The following is a 21,349-nucleotide window of genomic DNA, read 5'->3' as shown; positions in this document are numbered from 1 at the left end:
AAATACTTTTTCAAATATGGAAAACCACAGCCTATAGATTGGAATATTTTACAGAAAAAGAATAGCTCATTCCAGCTTATGAGGCAACATCACTTCTATGTAAGTGCCAAGGAAAAGGAGAAAGTTAGGATTTTTTGCTGAGGAATCTAATAATGCCTGGCATGAGAAATTTCCTTCATTAGTGTCACTGAAAGCAGTCTGCCTTACACCTGAATATGCTTTAATAATAGAATAAACATATTGAGTTTCCGAGCAGGGTGTGTACACCTTGCCTTAATAGATTACACTTAATTTAGTACAATACAGCATGTCAAATTTGAAAAATGCAAATACACTTAACACAGAATTTGCTTCCGCTGCTTTGCCTTAACAATGAAGAGTCTTGCCATCCCACCAAGAGTCCATTTAACAGCCAGGATTTTCTAATCATTGGTGCTGAGCCCTCTCTTCCTGATGTCAGGAGAAGACAACTGAGGTGTCGCCACAGAACCCTTCCCCAGGCAAGACCCTTTACCCTCTGTTCTCCCATAAAAAGGGCAGTTCTCGGCTACTGTGTTCCATCTTGATTGGCTTTGATCTTATGCTAGTCCCATTGTTGAAAGCTCGAATTCTTCTTAAGAGTGGCCTGCCCCTCTTAATATCCCTTTATGGAGGCCCCAAATCCACAACACTTGATGATCTAAGCTTTTTACAAGTCTGTTTTCTGTTATAAACAGCAAGGACGAGGCCATTTTTAGTTGCTTGCAAGAGGTTAATGTTGAGTCTGCGCCGTGACGCCTCTCTTCCATCTAAATTCTCTAAACATTAGCTTATCAATCTGTGATTCCAATGGGTTGAGTGCCAACAGAAGTGGATCCGATATGGCATGGAGAGGTTCTACCAACTCTCGCAGTGTATTAGCCTAATATAATAAAGCAGTGATACAATATAATGAAAGACCTGCGAGTGCCATTATTCCAAAGCACATCAGTATTTGTATTAGAAATACCATCATGCAGTACCCATGAAGAGAAAATAGAAAAAAATATGTCTAGAATTGCATATGGTTTTAATACGATAATGTCTTTCTGTTGGCATGCAAGTCTACTTGGTCATAAATGGGACCAATTTTGATTTCATTTGTTTGGAATGCCAATCTTCCAATTATATACGATAACAAACAGACAAATCTTTTCCCACCTCTAACTTGTACACACACATCTATAGTTTGAGTCAGAAAAGTTGGCTATTCTCCATACAGATGCAAAACCATCAGTTTTTTTTAAAGAAAATGAAATGGATTTCTATATGTTTCCTTATTTTCACTCAATCAGAAATTATGAAGAAGGGTTTTTTGGTCTTTTGACCGAACGACTGTCTTACTACCTTGACACAAACACTATTGTCTCGACTCATAGGAAGTAGCCTAGCTAGTATCCTGATGAGGAGGCCTCACAGTCAATGACACAAAGTGAAAAGAAATAAAAAGCTACAACAATAAGCATGACAAAAAGATGATTTTACATCTGAGCATTAGCCACACACCATGGAGTTTAGAAACTGGAAGAGAACATGGTTTTTGAATGATTAGAAAAGTGGGGACAAGTTCAGATAAACTCTAGTCTCTCTGTTTGTTCATTTTATTTTGTATCTTCAGGAATCCAAATATTCTCAGAAGGCACATATCAGCCATGTTTGCTATCTGTAGCATAAGGTAGAATTTCATCTGCTGCATCATGTCAGTATAGTTAGTTATATCCCCAGAATAAACAAAGGGAGAGAAAGATGAGAGAAAGCATTCTGTCTATTGCTACATCCTGTGGAAAATGGGAAGTGGAAATAACTGATATAGAGAAAGTGAAACATAGTATATTTCAATAACCAGAAGAAGCAATTATTTGTCACATTATACTATGTGCAGAAAAGGAAGATGAGAACTATGGAATTTTTCTATGTAGGTCAAGTGAAATAACATGTAATACATCATCATTTAAAAGATAGTGCTGGAAACCTATTTCTAGGTCGTACTGCTGTTTAATAAGCCCTGTCTGGTGTGGGCTTTCAGGCTGGAACGTCGGAGGCAGTCTAACCTGAGGCATGAAGTCATATCTCAATCTAAACTGTCCTTAATTTTCTACATAATTACGTTGTAAGCTTTTTGGACACATTCATCTTTTGCTTGTAGAAATAATATTACATCTAGAAATAATACTACATGGTTGAAGTAATATCAATGGCTATCCTGTACATACAAGTAGTTTCTAAGTCATTGGCCTTGAGGTTCGAGAGGTTATAAGCATTTTATTGCAGTCCTTCCATCACTGGAACACTATCACTCAGCTAAATCAAGTTTAAAATTTTTGCTGAAGATGGTGTTGGAAATATCTTGGTCTCCTGAAATTATGAAAAACAAAAGAGGTCTCGATAAACTTCTTGAATGAATTCTCAATCACTAAATTTTATATTGAGTAAAACAATTCCTATTTATTTTTGAGGCAAATAGAATACAAAGATATTCCTAGACTCAGCCCAATGGAATCAACTGTATGCTTATGTGTATTATGAATGTAAACTAAAAGCACTGGCCATCCAGGTCAACCACAGGTAAAGGCACAATGGCCTAAAGGTGCATGCCTCATCTTGTAACATCTCCGAGAACACAGACCACATTATCAACTAACCAGGGAACATAGGGCTCAAAGAGACTGATGTGAGACTCAGGGAGCCACTTTAGGTCTGACCTGAGCTCTTTGCATATATGATATAGTTCTGTAGTTTGGTGTTTTTATGAGACTCCTAACAGGGGGAGCAGGGGCTGTTTCTAACCTTTTTGCATGCCTTTGGGACCCTTTTCTTCTTACTGAGCTGTCTAGTCTAGCCTTAATAGAAGGCTATGTGCCTGGTCTTATTGTAACTTGTTATGCCATGTTGGGTTGATATACCTGGGAGGCCTGCCCTTTTCTGAAAGGAAACAGAGGAAGAGTGGATCTGGAGAGAATGGAGGTGGGGAGAGGGACTGGGAGAAGAGGAAGGAGGGGAAACTGAGTTTAGGATGTAATATATGAGAGAAGAATAAATAAACAAATAAATAACCATAAGTGTAATTCCTCCATTATCATCCATTAGTATTTTTTAGATATTTTGGTTGAGTGATGGAGAGATGGCTTAGCTATTAAGGGCTAGCCTCAAGTATTTCAACTGATATTATTTTGATATTATTAACAAAATAGTCAAGTTAAACCCTTTTGCTGAAATTTTCTTTCAGAAGTATTGGCGGGTGCTAGTCTATTCACATTAGGTTGCTTTTGTGAAATATTTTATAATTAATGAATACTTATTTTAAAATAAACTCTTCAAAGTTCTTAGTTTCTGCTGCAATGGTTAAAGCAGCACGGTGGCTAGATTGTACGTGATGAAGCCACAACACAAAAAGTGACACTTCCTCAATACTTTCTAGAGAATAATAATATTTTCAATGTATGAGATTTAAACTTTACAGTGACATTATAGGTTTCTATCAAAAGGAAGAAATTAGATAATATGATGGTCAGTGTGAAGTCATTTAGTGATGAGAACTGACAATCTGGTGAATGCATGAGTCACCGAACACATTATCTGTCATCATGTATGCCTTTGCCAAAGTGAAAAAAAATGGAATTAACAATATTGAAGTTTGTCTATTTCTATGTATCTATGTATCTATCTATGTTCTTATTTATGTATTTATGTATCTACCTACCTACCTACCTACCTACCTACCTACCTACCTACCTACCTACCTACCTACCTATCTACCCTGGCTGTACTGGAACTTGCCCTGTAGTCCAGGCAGGCCGCAAATTCACAGAGATCCTGCCTCTGCCTCTGGGATAAAAGCTACCACCACCTGGCTTAGGTTTGTTTCTAAATTATTTCATTTAATAGGTTCGCTTTTCCTTCTTCCAGTCCTACTATGATACTTCTTTTTAAGACCATTTTTTTTCTTGGCTAGACTTTCAGATTTGTTCTTTTTTCTTTCCTTTTATTGGATATTTTCTTTATTTCCATTTCAAATGTTACGGGAGGGGTTTTATAAGAACTCCTAAGTTCTTTAAAAGGCACTTATCCTGAACTGGACTTCAATCAACTTTAGTGATCAGGTGGTAAAAAGTATCTCTAAAGTTCTGATGACATTTTCATCTCAGAATCTACTAAGTCGGATCATCTCACTTGACCTGAATTCTCCAAATTGAAAGTGCAGTAGAATAACAGCTAAGCTAATTGGGGAGATGAAGTACTGAAGAAAAATGTTGTCTTCTTTTTATGTCCTTCAACCAATTTGCTGATGAGTTAACCTGAACTCTGCAGGGTAAATGTTGCGGCTGTGGGAAGCATAGTTTTCCAGCCCATCTTCTTTAGTGGCAGTCAGTGGCCGAACTTCCTAATTATTCAAAACATAAACTAAAAATCATGAATATGTTCGTTTTCTAAATCAACAGCAATATCTTTCCAAGTAATATCTAATAGATATGCCTTATAGCTATTTCTAGAGGCTCTCCTTGATCACTTTTGAGGCACAAGGGATTGTATTGCGAGCCTCATGAATGGTAACTGTGTAGTCTACCTTTGAGCTGCCTCCTCAGCCCTACTCTACTCTATGCTTATTCTCATATTGAATTTTAAACTCTCCTCAAAATTCTGCCATATGGTAAGAGCACTATCATTTTTAAAGAATGCTATTCAGTGTAAGCTCCAGTACCATGTTATCCTAGGACAGCAAAGTCTAGTGAGGCAGAGGGGGCACTTAATCTGAAAATTAGTGAAATCTAACTTTTTTTCAACAAGAACATAACAAGTGGTTGTGGAGGGGCAGCAGTGAAATATTGTAGGAGAAAAAAAGAGTTATTCATACTCTTAAAATCTAAACATTACTTCCTCTCAAACTACATACTGCCTTGACTGAAGAACTTAGAAATGGAGTTTTTTTGCTTACTGTTTTTGAGATAGGAATATTTAAAACATTTCAATATTGATTTTCCTCTTTCAATAACATCTAAATGTTAATGCTTTATTAATATCCTCCTTGGCATGCCAGTGTGACATTTGGGATCATTTACTCATTAACAACTCTGGCAAGGAGATAAGCTGCTTTGGGGGCACTGCCAATTGAGTTTCAGGACCATCAAAAATATCTTCTCCAGCAAAGCAAGTGCCAAGAACAAGCAGAAACTTCCAGAACACATCACTTATCACTAATATTTTTTTCTTTACTTCAAACCTGTTATATAGCTAATGCAACACTTTGATATACTTTTTAGTTTCTAATCTATTATTATATATTATTATTTCACAACTCAACATTGAAATTCTATTTTAGTGATATGTACTATGTCCTTTCTGTGAAAAATATTTGGCAAAAATCACCGTAAAATTGTATTTATAACAAAGGTACCATGGATGAAACCAATTAGCACAATTTTTTATCTTAATTATAAAGCTGAGTTTATGAGCATTCATAAACTTATCAGTTTTATATCAGTTTTCTTATCAGTCTTGAAATGAATGGTCATTAGATTTTATACCGGCAAACTCATCCAGTACTTGGGATAGAAAAGTACAGAATCTAGAACCTATGTGGAGAATTCCATTTAAAATATTCCATTACTTATGAGTTCCATTTCTCCTTCTGAACATTATATAGAGCTGCTCTTATAAAGAAAATTAAAGTTGCCTTAAGAGACAGAAAGATGCTAACTCTTAGTGTTCTTGGGGAAAAATACGAATGGCTTTATGGCTACTGTGAATGGTGGCCATGTCTATGTATAACATTTATTATCACATGCTGAATTTTACCTTGACCAGTATAATTACAGAAAGGTAGACTCATAACAAACTTAACTAGGGTGAGAGTTCCTTTTGTAAGATTCAAATGTTTGAAATGTCAGAAGGTTCTCTGTAACTTAAAATGTAATTTGTATTGAAATATGAAAAAATTTAATCTGAATACATTTGTTTCTTATATGTAAATTAATCAATTTTATAGTGGTTGATGGGGTTACATTGTAATATATTTCAAACAACAAGAACTCTATTTCACTGATTTAAATATTTCTATGCATTAGATTTCATTTATAAAGGACGATGCTGACTTCTCTAGCATAAACATATGCAACTATTAAGAAAGGCTGTCTTAAATCATTTCGTATTGCACAGGGACATGCAAAAAAGGGGTATATTTGGGATTCCCAACTTCCATTTAAAACTCCATTATCATTTGGTTTGATTATTTTGTTTGTGGAGTATGGGAAGAGCAAAACAATGGCAGCTATGGAGCAGTTTACCAAAGAACTCCATGACAGTTATTTTATTTATTTTATGTGTTTATGTGTTTATGTTATTAGCATCACTATTGTATATGTAAATATAAGAACACACATAGAACTACATTTTAAGAGTTCTTTGATACATATATACATACTACCACAAATGTCTGTATGGACACATATACACATATACATATATGAACACATTATAAAACATACTTGTTTTTATATGGTTGAAGAACTACTTCATCAGACACCAACATATGATGTTATATCTAGATTTATCATGACATACTACATCAACCCCTTTTTAAGACCATGAATATTAATAGTCAAGTTTCTAGAAAAACTTATCTCTTGATTTGGTTAAGGGCACAAATAATCTACAAGACATCAATCTTGGATTTTGAAGCAAATTCAGAAAATCTCAAACTAAATTAAAAGTAGCTTCAAACCACCACCAAGAAGTATATCAACCACATGTGCTTATTATTATTACTATTTGGGAAGGCTGTCAAATAGTTTAAAGTAAGACATTAGTTCTCAGCAATTGACTAAGCAGAGTACACACCATGACTAGACATAAAACCAGGACCTGGCCCAAAAAAAGTCAGGATGACATTTTTTTCTTCCTTATTGTAAATCTTCAGTACAACACTAGAGAGCCCATTTTCCCCTCTGTGGAAAATCAACAGATACCTCAACAGTATGAGTAGCAACTTTTCTTTAACAAAATAATATATTTTAATTATATAGATGGCCTTGACAACCAAGACTTTAGTTTTAGCCATATTAGCAATGATTACTGATCTTAGTGTGGGGGCAGATTGGCTACCATGGTGATGAAAAAGTCATCCTGGGAAGTGTATATACTACATTACATGGCTCCCCATAGAAAACAGTCCATCTGAAATCAAATGCGGCTTCTAGATTTAGCATGGTTAAATCTTGAAGTTCCAATGAACTGATACTTTGCCTCAGGAGTTGCTAAAGCAACTTACTAATTAGGCGAGTTACAGATACCCACATTGTATTGTCACTAAGATGTCAGATCTAGTCTTGTGTGGTGGCAACTAGCTGCAATTTCAGTACTTGGGAGGTCAATGCAGAAGGATCTCTGAACATTTGAGGCCTAGGGTATGGTATACAATGAGACCCTGCCATTTTAATTTTAAAGAGATTTCTCTTGGATAAAATTTCTCATTTGTGATGGATTCTTTTGATAAGACTTCTTCACACTCTTAAACATGTGCCTTATGTCCTCTTTACAATTTTTAAAAACTCTTGTCTGACCAGTGTGTCGTGCATGAGACAGGTGTATGTATCTGTTATTGGCATTATTTAGTTTCCCACTTTGGCCCCCTTACTGCTACCTGGCAAGCTTTTTAATCAGGGCTACATTAGTTTACAGATTCCCCTAGTAGGCATGCTCTAAGCATACATTATACTGTTAAACTCTCCTTCCCTACTTGTAGGTATTCGTCTTAGCAGTTTAGTTTACCTCCATAGATAAATGGTAATAGTCTATAGAGGGAGGACCAGATCTTACATTTAAATAATTCGAACAGTTTTCTAAATGGCCTCTCCACACATATTTCTTCTATATCAATATATCTACTTTGCCAACAGAGGGGTCTTTCTGATATACATGTCTGATTATATTATATCTCTTTGTATCTACGGAAACCTTCATGTTTCTAAGAGATCATGCAAACCTTCAGGTATGGCATGCTAGGATCTTCATAATTTAGTTCCAACACAATTCTTGTCATAGTTCTACTTGTCTATACTCCCAAACCAAATGTCTCTAGATATTTTTTGTTTTTATCTGTCTATGTTTGCTGATAATATTTTAAAATTATTTTGAATTATGTCCTAGTATTCGTTTGTGTATGTGAGTGTCAATGCTTGTTGAGGTTAGAGGCTTTGATCCCCCTGGAGCAGGCAGTGTTGAACTACCCAGTATGTGGGTTCTTGAAACTGAACTAAGGTTCTCTCCAAGACTAGTACACACTCTTAATCACTCAGCATAATTGTGTCCCTAGTCCCAATTTTAATTTTTTCAAACTACATACAAAATATTTTTCACTTTCTTTCTTTGAGGTGAAATAATCTAGCTTAAATGTGAGGCCCTGTGAAATTTTACAAGGTAGAGCTATTTGAGCTCTTTTACGTTCTTTCACTGAAATTAAGTTATTATTAAGTGCTTATTTTTAAGAATACTTGGTATACTACACTATGATATTAGAATGTTTTTGCTTTCCTATTAGATGATAAATTTACTTTGTAATTTAAGGTTGATTTTCTAGAACTTATTAGAGTAGAGACTTAGGTGCCTATAAAAATATTACTTGATTGTATTAAATCACCAAAATGTTTTCATTCAATATCAAAGTCCATGGGATACAAGTTGTATATTAAATAACTATCTTAAAGAACTGTTTGGAATATTATTTTACATCAGTAGAATTTCACCTGAAATAAGAAAATATACCTTAAAATCTTAAATGTGAATTATATGGCAGAAGTGGACTTTTGGAGAAGATAAGACTCTGAAATCAAAAGAATAAATAAAATAAAAAAAGTGAAAAAAAAAAGAAAAAAAGTCTGACATCACAAGTGTTATTTCTAGCACTTCTATGTTAAGGAAGAACGACTTTGGCCTTCTGTGAAGTAATAATTTAACCACTACTATAGGGATTTCCTTTGAATGGCCTATGGTGCCAAGTTATTTATATGCCATTATTAGGAATAGTTAGAGAGAAGACAAATAAGTTATCAATACAGCTCATTTATTCTGCAACTGCCCTTCCTTTATTGACAGAGGCTGATTAAAAACAGGAAATATCTTAGGTACACTACAGCCTCGGGGGAGTTGTGACAGACAAATGGCTTGAAAGGGTAGGTTTTTTGCTACGTTAGGAACTTGGTCCTTTAACTAGATTTTGGGTGACCTTTCCTTTAATGCTGTATAAAACAGAAAAAATAGGTATCATTGTAACATAACCATTAGTTATAAAGAATTTAAATGTCATATTATAAACCCACTTATATCTAATTTTCCCTAATCTATTAAAAATGTAACAAAGAGTAGTCAAGTTTCACTCAAATGTTTGAGCAATTTACTTATCCATTCGTTTCTTTACAGTTTTCATAGTATGACATGCTTTGATGAAAATTGGGTTCAGATCATTTTAAGTCTAAATTATGTACACATGTCTCATATGTGTGTGTGTGTGTGTGTGTGTGTAAAGTATATAATAAAAATCAATCTTTAAGTTAAAAACATAAGAATTAGAAAAGTAAGAATTAGTATTCCATAATACTTTAACAGTCATTGACATATTGACATTTACTTTTTATTGGGTTATGCAGTCACCTGAATTATGAGTTTCTGGGGGTAATGCACAATTATGTCAGAGTCTTAATTTAAGACAAGCTCTGGTTTTAGAAATCATGCAGTAAGTTGAATAAGTTTGGTCAAGTATATTAACATACTGAGTTTCTAACTGCAATGAAACAAGTCATGACAGGAAACATGGGAACATTCTTTGTCACATCATAAAAATTTCAGATTGCTCCTATTCTTTATCCACGATAATTCTGCCATTACAGGCAAAATTTCCATCATTTTTGTGCCTCCACACTCAACTGAAATAGTTTATCAAGTGGTTAAAGGAATCTGGTATCAGTGCTCTTAATATGCAAAAAGTAGTTCTGAATATCAGCAATGGACTTCCTTACAGATTTTGTATCATCACTAGAATACTCAAGGTAACATTTAGACAATGAATCATTTGTGTAATTTGTCTGTCTCATTCAATTATCAGTGTTGGGAGACCTTTTTATTAAACTGGAAGAATAAGAAAGTCATTTTTGAACTCATTGCTAAATATAATGGGGGAGGTGCTAAATTTTACCAGGACTTTAAGGTAGTATTTATTTTATTTGCTTTTTGGATCACATAACAATTAATCAGGTATCAACTTTTGGAAACCTACATCTTTTTTCCCTCAACTATATACACTATTATATACATATAATTATACACACATATATAATATGATATGCTTTAGAATGATTTTATTTAATATTTATTTATTCTTGGATCTATGATAACATATATACACTGTGTTTTATATCCTGTTTAATTAATGCTTAGGAACTCAGGCAAATGGTGTTTTGAAAGGCTAAATCAAGCTTACATGTTGATTTTTGACATCAGGTAAGCTATGTCAATTATTCAGTTGGAAAAGATCTAACAGTGGCTATGTTATGCAAGGCAGCTTAGAGTACAAGTATTTGCCATAGAGACCCTGGCATTGGTCTCTATATTGACCCAAAGTATTGAAACCCATTAAATGATGAGACCAGTCATTTTGCTTATGGGCAAGATACAACTGGGCACCTTTCACCTACTATGCTCTCTGAACTTCCAAAACTATCTTATTCTTTCTTCCACATGACAGACTTTAAATAATTTGCTCTTTTTTTCTTTTTAAACCTAATTTGCTAGTTTCAGTTTCACAAAGAATAAAAAAATAGTCAGAAATCTAAGTTCGTATAAATACAAGGAAGAACTTTTAAAATGAAACGTCTGTTCTTTTTTTGGACACAGAAGCTTGGAAATCCTAAAATATTGAAACAGAGGCCTTTTTTTGGGGCGGGGCGAGAGGGTGATAAACACTGTCTTAGAATTCTTAAATTTGATGATGAGAGAGTTATCATTTTTAGTTAAATATACCATGGCAAACATGCCATGTTTACCTCAACAAAAACAACTAATTAATTAGATGAACCTTACTGTAAATCATTTTGCAATGGATTCTGTAGTATTACCGGAGAGAAAAACTGACAGAAACATTTAAAAAAAGATACATCCTACTGATTTAAAAGCAGCATACGAAGTATATTAAAGATTATTTCACTTATTATTCAGTATTTGTATGGTTTATCTTTGGAACTGTAAACCTTTTCCTGCCTTCAATGCTGAGGCATGGTCCTAATTAAGTTAACAAAAGCATATCAAAAGCCCCGTTTCCCAAGATGCAAAATTTAGAGGAGACTTTCCAGAGATTATACACAGTGTACAAAGACAACAGAGTCCAAAGTGAGGGACGAGGCTTATTGTCAGATTTGCTGAACACTTATATTAAATACATACGTTTCCATGTTCTTTTAGGAAAAAACGTAAATGCCCGAGTTTGACATAATTAAAGGACAATAAAAAAAAAAAGAGCAGACACGCCAAGCAGAAGAAGATCAAAAGTAAATTTAGCCACCTAAAATCGCAAGTTATTTTCTCTCACTAAGAATCACAGGGTGCATGCTTTAACCACCCATTTCACAAATCAGAATAGACTCTGTGATGATAGGGTAAAATAACAAATCTAAGCAAAATTTGAAAAGAAATGGCATATGGATTCATGGATGACAAAATTTGGAAGTTCTAAATAGACTTAAGGCCTTATATAAATATATTCTGTGAGTGATTTATCCAAAGATAATAGCACAATAAAACATTAGGTTTAAAATTGCAGGTTAAAGATTTTAAATGGGGAAGAAAATTCAAAATCTTTAAAAATGGAAAAGTTAAAATACTTCTGATAACATGGTTTCATAATAGTTATAAAATTGTGAAGCATGTTCTAAATGTAGACTATAGTATATCCACCTTCGTGTGTTAAACATTTGATTTATAATTGATCAGAACAGCTGAGCAACCAGAATGCTTATTTCTAAGGTATGGCTTTTAAGGGTGAGCCAAACTAGTCATAGCTGTGAAGGTAAACTCACCTCCGGTCTTGCAAAGTTTGCACAAAGTATAAATAAATTAATATGAGAACAGATTACATTGTGCTATTTCTCTAAGAATCAATTCTTTCAAAATTGTTAACTGGATATGAGAGAAAATTATTGGCACAAAGTAAGAAATTTGCTACATATTTTGAATTACTAAGTGTTTCCTTTTATTGAAATGTAAATTTTTGTTGGAATCAGACTTACTAAATGATATGGTACCTGTTATTTGATATATGAACAATAAATTCCTACTGAAGGAGCGGGCACAAGTTTAGAGATCATTAGATCATATATTTTTATAGTAAAGGAGAATTAGAGGACAGAAATTTAGTTTACATTTAAGTAGGTTAGATACAGACAGTGAAAGGTTATTGAATTCATAATTGGGAATATTAAATAATTTGTAAATTATCTGAAATGACAACTTTAGCTACAGTATTGAACTATATTAAATTTTCTGTGAAATAATTCAATACATTTATTTTATTGGCAAACCTATATATTGTGCTGGTATCAAAAATACATTTACATGAAATGGTCATATTATATTGCATGGCAAAAACATTTTAGGAGTTGTGAAATATTAAGCTTAAACATTAAATATTATTATAACAAAGTGTCACCTTTACAGTAGAACATACTTATGCTAAATTTGCCCTTTTAGTGAATAAATAATATTTTTACTAAGAACCTCTCATTAAAGGAGAATTTCAGCATATAATTGAGTTGTGTTTGTGTGTCTTGTGTGTGTGACAGAGAGACAGAGATAGAGGCAGAGAGAAGGAGACAGAGATAGAGGCAGACAGACAGAGAGAGAGAGAGAGAGAGAGAGAGAGAGAGAGAGAGAGAGAGAGAGAGAGAATATGCTACCTGTAGGCATAGTATTTGTAGAGGCTGGAAGAAGATGCGAACCACTAGATGTAGGTTCTCTGGGAACTAAACTTGGGTGCTTGGGTGCTTTGGAAAACAGCAAGTTCTCTTAGCCATTGAATGCTCTTTAGCTCCCATACAGTTCTAAAGAACAAATCTTAGAATCTGCTCTGGATGTTTTATCCCAGAGCTTTGAGATAAGTTGACAGTATTGGAAAATCTCCATAAAGGAAAGAAAAAATTGAAGCACTGAAGGATTAGATAAGCAGATAAGAGAACTTTTGATATATGATTTTAGGGTAGCTATATGATTTTGAGAAGCTAACAATAAGTCATTACTGAATTGAAAAATGATTTGCTTTTATGAATTGTGAAAATAATAAGAAGAAACATTATGACTGAATCCAATTTTCTATTTTGGCAAAAATGTAAATCATAGCTTGTCTTAGCTATGATAATGATAGGTTGTCATGCTGCTGTGTGAGTTTAAATTTTACCTGGCTGCATCTTCTGCTGGTGTAACTCTGTAGCATGTAGAAGTCTTTTTTTTCCCCATTAAAATCTGGTTTTATTACTTTGAACACCACTGGGACTATTTTGCTGCCAGATGGAGGACCACTGGGTATTTATTAAACTACAGAGCCACATTAATACTTCCCCCAAACCAATTAAAATGGTAGGCAATGAATGACTTTTTAAAGACCCCATGTGAAGCAAGCACACAAAGTTAATTTGAGTGGCCTTTCCACAAGCTATGGATTGTGTAGAAGGACAACAGTCTAGAGGTCAAAAGATCTGTTTAATGGCTTTAGGAAAATGAATTAATCATTTTATGGCGTCATATATTTGTGATAATTTTATATTTGAAATGAGATTACAGAGGAGGATTGTCAATACATAAAATCATTTTCAATGTTAATAAAAAGGAGTCACAGTAAAAGAGTCGTAATTCTAGTTACTAGCATCCCAGCATAAACAGGGCATGCTAAACACTTGCAAATTCTGTCTTCACCTAATGTTTAAAATAAATAGATGAACAATGTTTTGGTTTCTTTTTCATGTCAATAGTGGTTAATAATTTTTTTATCCTGTAAGAAAAAGGTGAGGATAGTGTGATTTAAAACGTAACCTCTATCAGTATTAGAATTCTAGACAGATGATTTTATATAATTATCAGTTTATACTTCCTTGCAGTTTTATACATCAGACAAATATGGAATTGGGGATTTTCCCAGCTAGATTTTCTGTGTTCTTGTTTATATTTCCCTTGTTTAAGCAGCAAAGGATGTAGCCCAATTTTGCCAGCAAAGTAACATATTGAAAAAGTGTTAAAGTTGTTCTTTTTTTTTAATTTTATTCACGCGTATTACTGTTTGTGGCGTGCCCTTTGTCCATCTGCTTTGATTTCAGTCAATTTCATTGTACTTTATTTATGATGTTGCTCATCGTTATTTATTTCAGTAAAATTTGTTACTTAAAAAGCAAAATGGAAAAGTGATGCAATTGCTTTTAATTTCAATTTGTTCCATTCCTCTAACCTTGCCTTCAATTCAGGTTTGTATTCAGATTACATAATTTCCTTGCCTGCAAGATACCTGGATGCTCTTAAAGATAAAGCTTGCACCTTTGGAGTCTTACAATAACTGAACATTGAGGGCATCTTCTCTGTACTGTATTAGTAGTCATTATTCAGACTCCCTGTCTAGATAATTCTAGGTAGTGGGCTACCTAACTATAGCAAAACCTGCACAGCACCAAAATTGCCAATAGCATGCAAAGAATATTATATTTTAAAATATAAGTTTAGCATGTATTTTTCTGAAGTTCTAATTTGAGAAGCATAAATATTAATCCAGATAGCCTAATGTATATTGTAGTTCCATGGTAATAGATTGAATCTCTTTCTGCTCTGGTTGAGAGACCAAGATTTTGTTTTAGATTTCTCAAGACGACCCGTTAAAATACAGTGATGTAAACTCAAATGAAGTCACTGGACAGGTACTCTCAAAGTCACTGAAGAAAAGAACATTATGATTTGTATTGAAGACGTGAGTGTACACAAAATGCGTGACTGGAAAAGACCATCTTATAACTGCCAATGGGGAAATCAGCAGGATCATAACGCTGAAAACCTCATCTAAAGTCCCTACCATTATAAGGAGTAAAAGTCACTCTCAGCAAACTTTAAGCCATATTAATCAAGACAGTACTTTAGTGTTATAACAGATAACTTCTGGTTTTATATTATCTTATACTTTAATGATTTATATCCCTTAAAAGTTGTAGAGGCTGACATAATTAATAACTTAATTTAAGGACACTATTTAAAGACCTATACCTCAGTAAGCATTGAAACCGCTAATTGGATAATAGGAAATTACTTGTCTTTTCCCAAATGCCAGTGAACTAGGTCAGGATAATTAATATGCATGCTGACTTTTCAGTCAAAGGAAAACAAGAGATGTCTCATCTGTGTACTTTTAGTACCATCTATTTCAGACTGAAATGATTTCAGCCTGAGAAAATTGTCACAGTATGACTCAGTTAAATAACTGAATTTCAAATAAGACAAAAGGTAGTTCAACCACGAGCATGGAGATTGCAGTCTGTTCTATGGAAGGCTAAATTTCACAGCCAGGAGGAAATCGAAAATTACTCAGGGTTATGGATTTAGGTACCTCTTTGCTCCTCTGGAGTTCATTGTGCTAGCATGTGTCATTTGAATAGCGTATAACATTACAAGGAAGTGTGTCAAAATAAATGATATAAAAGGAGTTTGGTTAATGATATTTCCTTATGCTTGTTATAAAACAGTTTATATTTTCATGTTTTTCTTTCTTTTCTTTTTTTATTGGATATTTTGTTTATTTACATTTCAAATGCTATCCCCTTTCCCGGTTTCCCCTCTGGAAACTCCCTATTCCATCCCCCTCTCCCTGCTTCTATGAGGGTGCTCCCTCACCCATCCACCCCCACATCTCCGCCCTGGCATTCTCCTATACTAGGGCATCAAGCCTTTCCAGGACCAAGGGCTTCTCCTTCCATTGGTGCCCAATAATGCCATCCTCTGCTACATATGCAGCTGGAGCCATGGGTCCCTCCATGTATATGTGCTCTTTAGTTGGTGGTTTAGTCCCGGGGAGCTCTGGGGGATCTGGGTGGTTGGTATTGTTCTTCTAACCATTGGACTGAGCACGAGGTCCCCAATGGAGGAGTTAGGGAAAGGACTGGAGGAGCTGAAGGGGTTTTCATGTTTTCTATTACCCATTTTGGTCATCTGCTAAAAATTTCCTATTTTAAATGTTTACACAAAATTAAAAAATATTCTGAGCCAGAGATATAACACTCAATTTCAATTCCCCTGCAGGTGACTAGTACACATTTTGTTTAGTAGGTCAAGCTGAGTGCTGGCCTGAAGCAGGATAGCCCTACACTACTGAGATACTTTGATTTTTGCAAGTTTGCTTTGCTTGTGTGTGGCTACGTATATGAGTGCTCTGTGTTAGAGGATGTACATATATGTGTGATGCTGCCATCATGGCCATGGCTTTTGTTCTCTGTATAATTTCTGTTTCTGGCATAGTAGCCAGCAGTTTGGTTTGAATAAGCAGCCTTCATGGTTATTTCTAATGACCAATCCACACAAGGCATGATTATGGCATCCTCAAAGTAGATTCTAAATAATCTGAGCCACCAAACAAAGAATACACACAGGCTGGAGCGAGGCCCCCAGCACAGAGGTAGCAGACATGCAGCTCAGTCTCCATGGCTGCTTTGCCTGACCTCAGTGGGAGAGGATGGGCCTACCCTGGCAGAGTTGATGCATCAGGGTTGGGGTATTCCTGGGGACGGCAACCCTCTTAGGGGAGAAGTGGATGGGGGGAGGGTCTCTGTAAGTGGGACTAAGAGGGGTAGTGTTTGATGTAAATAAAAAATGGTCAAGTTATCTGTCTTCTAAAAGAAATGACTGATTTTAAAGTGAATCTTTTCCAAATGAAGCCTTTAGCATGTTATATAATTCCAAATAATAAGTATGCAACAAACATCAATCACCATCAGAAAGGTGAACATATACTGCACTGAATAAAAAAATCTAGGCAAAATCGAATGAAGTGCTCAATACAGAACAGTTTGTAGTGTATGAAAAAAATTAAATGAGGAGATTTATGGATTACTCTGAAAGAAATATGGGGTCTCAAAACTACGACACGGTCATTTTTAGTGAGGCAAAGCTGAACTATAAGTATGATGATAAAATGTGTAACAGTAAATTTACTGACAAACTCATTAGTATTGTTCTGCCTTGCCATGTTTATTGTGTAAAGAACTCACTGAAACTAATGGATAATATCAAATAATTATGCATTTAATGTATCTGTAACTTAAAAAGCCATCAACATAGGGGTATATCCGAAGATAAATCCTATACACAAAACAATGAAAAGGGGACCCTTGAAGAAAAAAATCAAATCCATCTGATTTCCACAGAGATGCTCTGTGGAAACATGAAGAAGGTACAGGTCTGGTACCATGTTCTAGCTATGATTGTTCCTTCCTACCTACTCATTGCCAACATGATGACTGGGACAGACTCAATATATCATTTAAAAAAGAAAGAACTGGTGTCTTGCCTATAAAACTGGTAGAAAGTTTTATGAACAGAGTTTTCTATTTCAGAATTTAATACCCTTTAATTGGCTGAGCTGGAGTATTTTCCTTCCCCTATATATTTAGGTATAGCTGTTGTAAAGCACCTGGATGACAATCAAATTTTTAAATCAATACTTAAAATTCAGAAAAGTTTGTTAATTCTGCTAACCATTAGAATATCAAGCATGTATTAGGCTTGCCAGAACGCCCGTAAAAGCCTACGATGAGTCCTAAATACTCTTTTTCATAAGAATCTTCTCTAGTCTCTGAAAGATAGATGTTGGGAGGGTTTGCAGGTGACGGGTGCTAATTATCTTTTCAGCATTGACAGCCATATTTTCGTAATGTTCTTATGACACTAAATAGCATACTTTATATTAAAATGTCTAAGTGCTGCAGCATTCGATTACAAATGATTCTTTATTTTGTTGGTGGAAGATATAGAATTTCCATCAAGTCACATGAGCATAAGAGGCTCTCTTGCTGAAGGAACCAAGTGTCACACTGACAGAGTCCTGACCTGTTAGTAATTCATAAGCTATGAATTGTTTAGTTTCCACTAGTAGTAATGATAACTTATGCTAATGTATGCTATGATCAAAGTCCCATATACTTGACTGACAGGGTGAATGTTACATTTTATTTGTATCTTCAAAAAGAGGAGACCAATCTTTTAAAGAAACCAAATAAGTAACATGTTTAGTCATCACTGGTTCCAGTCATCGGTACTAGTTTGCTTACTTATTATATATAATGCTATTTACCTACAATTTTTTCATTTCACAGTTAGGATTTATAGCCAGATGCTTGATCATTTAAATAACTGAATTAAGGCCTTCACCTTAAATAAGTCAGGGTTCTGGACCAGTGTTTCATGGTAGTTATAAACAGAAGCTTCATGTTGCATAACAAACTTGAAAGCTAATAAATATATTCAGTTTTCTTTGAGACAGGGTCTCACATAGCCTGCATTAACTCTGAGCTTCCTATGTGCCTGATGATGACCTCAAATTCCTGATCCTCCTGTCTCTAAATTCCAAGTGTGTGTGTTTGTGTGTACCACTATGTCTGTGTAAAAGACCCCAGAATTACTAGAAAAGTTACTGAATTATCTTCTTTTTCTTTTGAGTTAATAATAAATAGAGTTATCTAATCAATGTAAATACCAAGATAATAATTGGATGCATTCAGCAAATTGGATTCTAGAAAAAGCTGTGCAATTTGGAATGACATATGCTGTATGAAACTTTTTTGGGGGGGGAAGTGCTTTTTGAACCTTTCCCCTCACTATGCGAGAAAAGATATAAACATATGTGTGCAGATGTTGGCATGCATGTTTGTATTCAGTTATTCAACCAGTGTTTGTTGACACTCAAAACATTTATAGTTTCTTGACCCAAACTCAGGGGGCAGTCAGTATGGACTGGCAAGATCAATGCATGAAAGCAAGAAGAAATTAGGGAAGGAAAGAAAGGAAAGAAATGAAAACTATTAACCTCAAAAAGCAAATGGGGAGTTGGGAGAAAAAGTATTTGTTCTAGTGGCATTTGTCCTGGTTCATAAATTAGGGAGACCTAACTTCCTCTCCAGCAAGATCATTATTTATTTTTTAAAGTGGAACAACCTTCAAATAAGAAGTTGAAAGGCTATTACTGTGTACACAGGCTAAGAATTTCAGCAAGCATACTTACTTTTCTCGCCTATGTTTTCTCCTGCTGCCTCCTCTTCCTCCTCCTCCTCTTCTTCCTCCACCTCTGGTGGCTGTATGTCATCTTGGGATCGTAGGCACTAACTGGTGGCGTTCAGACAGCAATGGTTGAACCGCTATCTTGGAGCAGAGTAAAACTCGAGGCACCCCCATTGCCGTCAACACTTGCAATCCTCTTGCTCTCAGCTAAAGGGTATAGGCCATAATGATCCTGGAGGTGGCACTTCTGAGTTGGAAGAGTGGACTGTCGCCTGTGCTCAGGGAGATGGCTGCCGAGTCAGAGGCAGAATCTTGGGAGGCAGAGTCTGAAGATGAGTGTAAGCCTAGAACTTGTGTGGTGTCTCGATTAAATCCCTGCCAGGAGCAGCTGACTGGCTGTCTTGCATGATAATGGGGGACAGCACTGCTCCCAGTAACTTCCTGTCTAATTCCTCGTGAAGACTGAGGACTGAGAGGTCTCCTGTGGGGAAAGTCGGCTGTGTTTGCTTCCTACATGGAGGACTGGGTACAACTCATCTGTGGGAAAGAAGCCCCTCATCAGCTTCCATAGAAATCAACAAAACCACGTAGATTGTCAAGAATTTTTTTTTTTTAATCACAAAGAAATATTTTCTCTTGAGAAATCATACACAGCCAGAAACAACAGCTGTTTCTGACATCTTAAATTTTAGGCCCCAGTTTACACTTTAAAGAGTTAGGAGAGTTAGGAACTTGAATGCCTTGTGATATAGATAAAAGAGTTTTCCATGAAACATCTAATACACTAGTACAAACCTGATAATAGTGAAAGTATGAGAAACTGTAAATGTTTATGTAAGAAACATTCAGCAATGAAACAACTTAAAACCGTTTACATTTTTTGAAATTCTAAAGAAACAGACCCCATAAATTCCTGTTTCTGGATTTTAGGCAGCTTAGGAGATGAGAGAAAGAGAGAGGCTTTTGTGTGTGAGAACAAGTGGTCTATAAGCAGAGTAACTTTTCTGCTTCTTCATAGGTCAGTGTTTGTCTCTATGGGTCCCACAGAGAAGCTGTCTTGTGGTCCTGTCAATTCTATAGTAATTTCTGGACAGTTGAAAATAGGAGTGTGGGGACATCCTCTTGGAGATGGAGGAGGAGGAATGGGATGAGGAACTGTCGGAGGACAGAACAGGAGGGGGATAATGACTGAACTGTAAAAAAAAGATCAAAGATAATAATACAAATATGGGTAGGATGAAATTATGGTTTGTTGAGGATTAGCATGTAGACACTATATAGAGTACACAAAAAGGAATATATTTTATACATGAATTTAAATTTGGGAAAATATAGCATAAAAGACAAAGAATAGCATCAATAAAATGCTGTAAAAATTTTACAGTACAGCACTCTACCAGGTACAAGCCTTACTCCAACTCTAGAGGCTAGCAGGCTACCCCAGGTGCCTTTCTGCAAGGAGCTACATTTATTAATCACAAATGGGGTTGAAGTGTCAGCTAGAAGAAAGCTGGCTGAGATGAACATGTCACCCCATTTGGAAAGGAAGAGAAACTTCACTTAGCACCATCCCTGGGCAGACTGTTACCTTTTAACATATTAAAATGGTGTGTTGAACTACAGGTCTTAATAATACCAATAGGTTCTTTCCAAGATGCTACTGTTATGCAAAGGGAAAAAGGCATTAAGCAGAAGGACAGTAGAACTGGGGGTGTGCAGAGGCAATGCTGGGAATTGAAAGACTTAAGTGGGACTGAAGGCAGGAGGGATGGGGAGAGTAGGGGCAAGAGGAGAGTTAAGTAAAACTAAGGACATATTTTAAAAGACACGGGAAAACCTACTTCTTGGTAAGGTAATTAAAAATAATTAAAAAGTTAAAGCTCTGGTTCTCCTTTCATCTTTTAAAAATATTCCAAAGGAATTATTCAGATCCTTGTATTTTTAAAGAAAGCAAAAATATTAATTTTTTGGAATAATACAAAGAGATTGAATTAAGTTGATCTTTGTCACATAACCTGGCTTTCTTTTCCTTTTGTAGCAGACTAAGTTCTAAGATACA

General features: G+C 35.2%; 1 protein-coding gene across 1 annotated transcript in view; it reads right to left on the bottom strand.

Annotated features, from left to right (window-relative positions):
* The window catches only part of Cnksr2 (connector enhancer of kinase suppressor of Ras 2), a 227,289-nt gene that overhangs the window by 12,031 nt on the left and 193,909 nt on the right, over nt 1–21,349 (bottom strand). Inside the window, 3 exon segments of the mRNA XM_032889343.1 lie at nt 19,295–19,426; nt 19,429–19,575; nt 19,578–19,771. Coding sequence (XP_032745234.1) covers nt 19,295–19,426; nt 19,429–19,575; nt 19,578–19,771 — 473 coding nt within the window.

Source organism: Rattus rattus, chromosome X, assembly GCF_011064425.1.
Source record: "Rattus rattus isolate New Zealand chromosome X, Rrattus_CSIRO_v1, whole genome shotgun sequence".
In the NCBI taxonomy this organism is placed as follows: domain Eukaryota; kingdom Metazoa; phylum Chordata; class Mammalia; order Rodentia; family Muridae; genus Rattus; species Rattus rattus.
The sequence above is the reverse complement of the archived record's forward strand: the minus strand, read 5'-3'. Positions and strand labels throughout refer to the sequence as shown.